The sequence below is a fragment of the Phaseolus vulgaris genome, chromosome 8 (genome assembly GCF_000499845.2).
Source record: "Phaseolus vulgaris cultivar G19833 chromosome 8, P. vulgaris v2.0, whole genome shotgun sequence".
NCBI classification, from domain to species: Eukaryota; Viridiplantae; Streptophyta; class Magnoliopsida; order Fabales; family Fabaceae; genus Phaseolus; species Phaseolus vulgaris.
The window spans coordinates 35,907,123-35,914,009 of NC_023752.2; the positions used below are offsets into that span (position 1 = coordinate 35,907,123).

The 6,887-nt window shown below is 35.4% G+C and overlaps 1 protein-coding gene across 1 annotated transcript; it reads right to left on the minus strand.

The window, feature by feature from the left end:
* Positions 1 to 792: 792 nt before the first annotated feature.
* On the minus strand, positions 793 to 1,901 carry LOC137824375 (germin-like protein subfamily 1 member 7). The gene is made up of 2 exons (XM_068630010.1): positions 1,574 to 1,901; positions 793 to 1,489 (listed from the first exon to the last, which is right to left on the minus strand). Exons 1-2 carry the CDS (start codon positions 1,686 to 1,688, stop codon positions 942 to 944), a joined length of 663 nt encoding a protein of 220 aa, XP_068486111.1. The 5' UTR covers positions 1,689 to 1,901; the 3' UTR covers positions 793 to 941.
* Between the last annotated feature and the right edge of the window lie 4,986 nt (positions 1,902 to 6,887).

Below are 6,887 nucleotides of genomic sequence, written 5' to 3' on the forward strand. Positions count from 1 at the left end.
CACATTATTGCGTGGTTTTGGTCATGCATAAGAAACCACCCACATACCTCAAGCAAGCAAGTGGTAATTATATTATCAACTTACCTATATGTATTACTTAAACATCCTCTAACGAGTTTGTTTTATTAATTATCTCATACACCTAATATAACATTGTTATATGCAGTGGCCAACCATGTTTAAAGTGTTAGAAACTGACATGGTTGCAACTATAGTTTTTGTAATTTTTCATTATTAATTTCCTATCTTGTGAAATAAATATTATTATAATGTTTTCATTAATATTGAATTGTAATGCAATAAACAAACGGGAGGGCACGAGTGTTGCTACTATATAAGGCAATGGATTGCAACCAGTGGAAGAGTCCAAATTAATAGAGGTTGGGACCAAGTAATCATGCTTAACTAGTTTTTTTTTAATACAAAACTATGTGTAGTGTATGGACAACCGGTTTCAACAGCATTTTAGAAACTCATCTTTTCAAAAGGTTAAAGATTCAAATGAATTTGGATCATCTTAAGGACTGAATTAACAAGTGTCAAACAATTAGACAACACACACACCCAACAACAAGGTCTTCAAGCTTTTCTCTTGGTTTTGGAGACATCAAAACATCTTGTTCAACAAAATCAATATAATAATTAATCATTTTGATCTTTAAAATTAATTTTTATTTAATAATTTTATTATAGTGGTGTGAGTGATAGAAGATCTTATAAGAGATTAATGATAAAAAGGAGACATATAAAAGTGTTTCACAATGGTTAAGTGGAAAATACACTGGAAAAGGATAAAAGTAAAATAGGGCTTTTATTGCTCATCTAAACTTTGAAACAAGAGATTAATTAGATGAAAGAAGAAAGTAAATAGATATAGTTATTACAAGAGTGAATTATCGAGAGGAGAGGAGAAATGAGGGTCCATAGTCGAAAAATAGAAATTAGTTGTTGTCATACCAAGATTGCTTTTGAAGATAATCAATTGTGCTCTTGTCGACCTGAAAAGCCTTGGTTAGAACCTCAGGAGAAATAGGTGGATCAGATTTAAACAAAGCATTTGCAATAGTGATAGTTCCTGGATTTTGGCTGCTAAGACCAGCAATTGCAACAGCATTGCCGTATCCAACATTAAGTTGGAAATGAATGAGACCAATTGGGAAGACAAAGACATCGCCCTTGTTCAAAACTTTGGTAAAGAGACGGTTTCCATCTTGATTGGAAGTAACAAATCCAACATAAAGAGTACCCTCAACAACAATAAGGATCTCTGTGCCCCGAGGGTGAGTGTGGGGAGGGTTTAAACCCTTTGGTGCAAAATCTATGCGAGCCAAAGATATGCCCAATGTGTTTAGTCCAGGTAGTTGATCAACAAACACTTGAGTCACTTGTGATCCTAGTGGATTCTCAGTCTTCGCAGGTTCCACATGCTTGAAGAAATCTTCAGCTTTCACCACCTTCGTATCTTTGCAGAATTTTCCATTCACAAATACTGCACATTAACAACCCAAAATTATAATTAAGAAATCAAATTACAATAATAACACAACATCCAACGAGGATTGCTTCTACATACCACCATCACTTTCTTTGGCTCCCACGCAAAAATCTTGCAGAGGGCTAGGGTCATAGGCAGACACAACTAAGCATGTCAAACCCAAGATGGCAACAACCAAGTACACAGCTTTCATTTTTTTCTTATCTTAAATGTTTCTGCTTCTGAGAATATATTGAATTTTGATTCATCTCAAGCTTGCTATTTATAAGGATGAACCATTGAACTGGTTTGCACTTCATAATTTCCTAATTACTTCTCTATCATGATCAACCATTCTATCACAATTACATGCGTATGCTTCTGCGTGCTCGATCAAAGAGAAGACCGATGAAATTTTCCACATCAAAAAGAAATAAGTGTTTCGGTAAGACGTTACTGTGATATTATTTTATTCTGGGAAGCTCGTTAACTAAATCAAATATCACTTTAGACTTTGTCTCAATATTACCCACTTGATGATATGAACATGAGATTTCTACTTTCTAAATTTATTATACTATTATCTTTTGACTTTGTATTGTTTTGGCCTTATAATTCAAATAATTCCTCTCGATATATAATTTAAGTTAAAAAACATATGATAAAGTCATACGTGGATGGATATATAAAGTCATACTTCACCACCCAAACAAAAAAGTCACACATATCTAAAATAATTTATATTAGACCCATATTTTAATTTCTGTATATGGAATAAATACTGTTTTTCAAATCCAAATAGAAATGTAGGCAAGGAAGGCATGAAACTCCACATGTCTTCTCCTCAATTGAGAGTATTTACACCAATAAGGTGGTGGCACTTGTCGCATTCTCATTTGATTGGTTTTATGAGACTTTCTCCTATAAATAGGAGTCCTATTAAGAAATGTGACAATCAACCGGTTGAAATGTCGTTTTAACCGGTTGAATTGGTTTTGACAGTTAGTCAACTAAGTCAAAAACAGTTTTGAAAACCTTCAAACAAGCTAAGTGTAAAACAACCGATTATATCGTGATTTCAACCGGTTGTTTTTCTCTTTGCTTAGAAAAACATTTTTCTCTTTTAAAACAGATCGATTCATCTTGTGCATAGGATTAAGAATGATATTTACAAGAATTCTAAACACCCTAGAACTAAGCTCCAAACAAAGCAGCAAAGCATCAAGCCTTCATCACAGATTTTGTTCATCAAAGCTTCCATGTTCTACAATCTCCCCCTATTTGATGAAGACAAATCCCTGGGATGCTTTTTGGAATGTTCTGTTTAGAATCTTGCTTAACTTGCATTCACAAGCAAAATTGGAAATATAGGATAATCTATTCCAGATTAATCAGGCACCATAAACTAGTTTCCACTAGATCATTTCCAAAAAGGAACATAAGCCAAATTTTCCTAAAAGGAACATCAACATAATCAATGTGAGAAACCAGTCAAACATGCATAGGTGCAGCATCAGAAAAACAATCGGTTATTTCGCAGGAATAACCGATTAAAATATGTATAAGAGTTTTACAACAAGTCAAAAAACCAGTTAGAGCAATGTTCAATCAAATGTGCAAAGCAAAACAAATGCAAATATAGGAACATTACAACCTAAAAATCACTTCTCCCCCTATTTGTCTTCACAAATAGAATGAAAGAAGGATTAAAAAACAGCATGAATTTAAGATAAGGCTTGTAGATAAACTATTCCCAATTCATTTCTTAATGAATAAAACTTGTCTTTGGATAAGGGTTTTGTGAAAATGTCTGCAAGCTGGCTTTCAGTGGCAACGAATTGAATCTCACAGTCACCATTACTGACATGATCACGAATAAAGTGATGTCGAATCTCAATGTGTTTGGTTCTGGAGTGCTGAACCTAATTTTTTCTGAGATTTATTGCACTCGTGTTGTCACAAAATAAAGGGACCTTGCTGACTTTCAACCCAAAGTCCTCTAGCTATTGCTTGATCCATAAGGACTTTGCACAACAGCTCCCTGCAGCTATATACTTAGCTTCAGCAGTTCACAAGGCTACACAATCTTGCTTTTTGTTGTGCCATGATATAAGGCTTGAATCAAGTAGATGGTATGTCCCACTTGTGCTCTTTCTATCCAATTTACATCCTGCAAAATTAGAATCAGAGTATCGTACTAAATGAATAGGAGAGTGTGAAGGATACCATAAACCCACGGATGTTATTCCTTTAAGATATTTTAGGATTCTCTTGGCAACTTTAAGATGAGATTCCCTTGGAATAGATTGGAACCTTTGTCAGCTTTTGCATCAAACTTACCAAGATTCTCTTTACCATTGTTTAGGATGTAGCATTTGCATCCAAATACCTTTAGGTGTCCTATGTGAGGCTTCCTTCCATTTAGTAGCTCATATGGAGTCTTTTTCAAAATTGGCGTGATAAGAACACCATTCATCACGAAGCATGTTGTACTTACCGCATCAGCCCAAAAGCACTTAGGTAAGGATAATTCATTAAGAATTGTTCTTGTTAGTTATTCAAGTGATATGTTCTTTCTCTTCACCACTCCATTTTGCTGAGGTGTCCTTGTGATACAAACCTGTTGAACCAAGTCGTGTTCAAGCTTTGAAGAATCCAAACCCTTTGAAGGATGTTGAAGGCTAGGTTGTGCTTGCTGTTGCTAAGCTGTCTTAGATAGGTTCTGGGGTAGATTGAGTTTTGTAATCCACTCTTGATTGAATCCAAAGCATAGGCATTCTCAATTTTTTTAAAATAAAAATGTTTTTCAAACTAAGTGAAAAACAACCGATTGTTTTGTCGAAACAACCGATTGTTTTATACTTAGGTGTTTTTTTAGAAAAGGTTGAAAACTGTTTTTATGGTTGACTTGCTGTCAAAACCAAAACAACTGATTGATTCGTGGAAACAATCAATTGTTTGTGTTGGTACCATAACAGAAAAATGGTTTGTGCTTTGATTAAGCATTAAATGATTTTCTAACGGTTTACGCTCTAGTTTTTAATGCTTTGGCCAATCTTTAAATGCAATTAATAGTTTGTTAAGATTTGTTAACAAAAAAGAACTTTGTTTTACAAATAGAAAAATAGATTTGGGTTTTTCACAACTTACTGATTTTGAAAGAGTTGAGATTGCTTAGAGATTGAGTTTGATCAAAGAGTGTGAGATAGGATTTTCTCTTGTATTGATTTCAGACTTCATTATGTAACAAGTGTAATCCTTGTATCTGTTGAAAGAAACTTTGTGTGGTTGTGGAGAAGTGTTGTGTGTTCTTGAGGGGATCAAGATCAGCATTCTTAGTGTTGGTGTGTTGGCCAAGAGAAGTGTGCGTCTTGAGGGGATCAAGGTCACTTTCTTGGTTGTGGTGTAAGTGATTTAGGTTTGATTGCTTAGTGGAATTCCTCAGTGGTTTATGAGAAAACTAGATGTAGCTTTGGGTTTAGAGTGAACTAGTATAAACATCTGTGTGCATTCTCTCTATCCTTAATCTCTTTAAATTCAGTTTTAATATTTGCAAACTGGTATAAACAACCGATTGTTTTTCTGGTGTTGTTGTTTTTGCTTTGTGGTTTGGCAAACTGAATTTCTTATCATTTGTTTCTTGAAGTAATTTCATTCTTTCCTTAAAAGTTTGCGAAAACCCTCTTTAAACAATTTACCCCCCCACCCCCCCCCCCCCCCCACTAGTTTAAAGCCATACTTTCTAACAATTGGCATCAAGAGCTTGGTTCTTGAAATTTATTCTAGTGTGATCCTAAAAACTGTTTTTGATGGCTGATAGACTACCTTTTGGGGAAGGTGCTTCAATCAATAGACCACCTCTATTTTGTGGTTTGAACTACCAATTTTGGAAAGTGAAAATGAAAATCTTTATGGAATCACTTGACAAAGGAATTTGGGATGCAATTGAAAATGGTCCTTTTATCCCAAAGTTTGGAAAATATGGATCTATCATTGAAAAGCCTTGGTCTCAATGGACTGATTCAGAAAGCAAGAAGGCCAAATTCGATTGCATTGCCAAAAATATAATAACCTCTGCTTTAAATTCAGATGAGTTTTTTAGGGTCTCTCAAAGCAAATCATCAAAAGAAATGTGGGACACCTTGGAGGTAACTCATGAAGGTACAAATGAGGTGAATAGAGTTGGGAAGCATACTCTAATCCAAGAGTATGAGATGTTCAGAATGCTCAAAGGTGAAACAATTGTTGAAGTGCATAAAAGATTCACGCACATCATCAATCATCTCATGAGCCTTGACAAGACCTTTGAAAAGGAAGAGCTAAACATCAAGATCTTGAAATGTCTTGATAGAGCATGGCAACCTAAGGTAACTGCTATTTCCGAATCTAAAGATCTAACATCCTTGAGTATGGCTTCTTTGTTTGGCATGCTTAGGGAACATGAGTTAGAGATGAATCGACTCAATGTTCAAGAAAGCGAAGACAAGCATGTAAGGAGTATTGCCTTAAAAGTTGTCAAGCACAAAAGCATGTAAGGAGCATAGCCTTAAAAGCTTCCAAGCATAAAGGCAAACAAGAATCCAATGATGATAGTGATGAGGAAAACCTTAGCTTGCTGTCAAGAAAGTTTAGCAAATTCTTGAAGAGGAACCGCAACAAGGACAACAACAAAGATAGGTATGGAAACAAGAAATCCAATGATTTTAATTCCAATAACTATACTTGTTTTGGGTGTGGTGAACAAGGACATATAAAGGCATATTGTCCAAACAAAAGCAAGGAGAAAAAGCCTAGCTACAAGGAAAAGAAGGGCAAGACAAAGAGATCCTACATAGCTTGGGATGAGAATGAGGTATCATCATCAAGCTCCTCCTCAAGTGAAGATGAGAAAGCAAACATTTGCTTGATTGTTGAAGATGATGATAAATCATGTAGCTCAAGTGAGGTAAGTTCATGTGCTTCTTTAAGTGAACAACCAATTGCAAGACATGGTCAACTGATCTCCTCCACAAGAACAACCAATTGCAACATCTCTTGCAAATCTTGTGTGAGCTTCTCTCTGTTTCTTCTCTGCCATCATGGACTCAACTCCTCCCACCTCAAGAAGAGTCAAATCCAGAGCAGTAAAGTCTGGAGGAAGGCTTGAAGGATGGTTTTATGGTGATAATGATCTAATTGAGAGATATAGATTTGAGACTAGCACCAAAGTGATAAACAACCCTAAAGTTGTTTGCTTTGATTGGCTGAAAAGCTGAAAGCTAGACAATGTCAGAAGGCTCCTTAAAGATCAGTCCCTCAGAAAGTTCTTGGAGATGAAAGGCAGCATCTATCCAGATTTGATAAGAGTTTTCTACACAAATCTCAAGTTTGAGGGAAACAGCCGTGTTTCTCATGTAAAAGGTGTAGATATTGA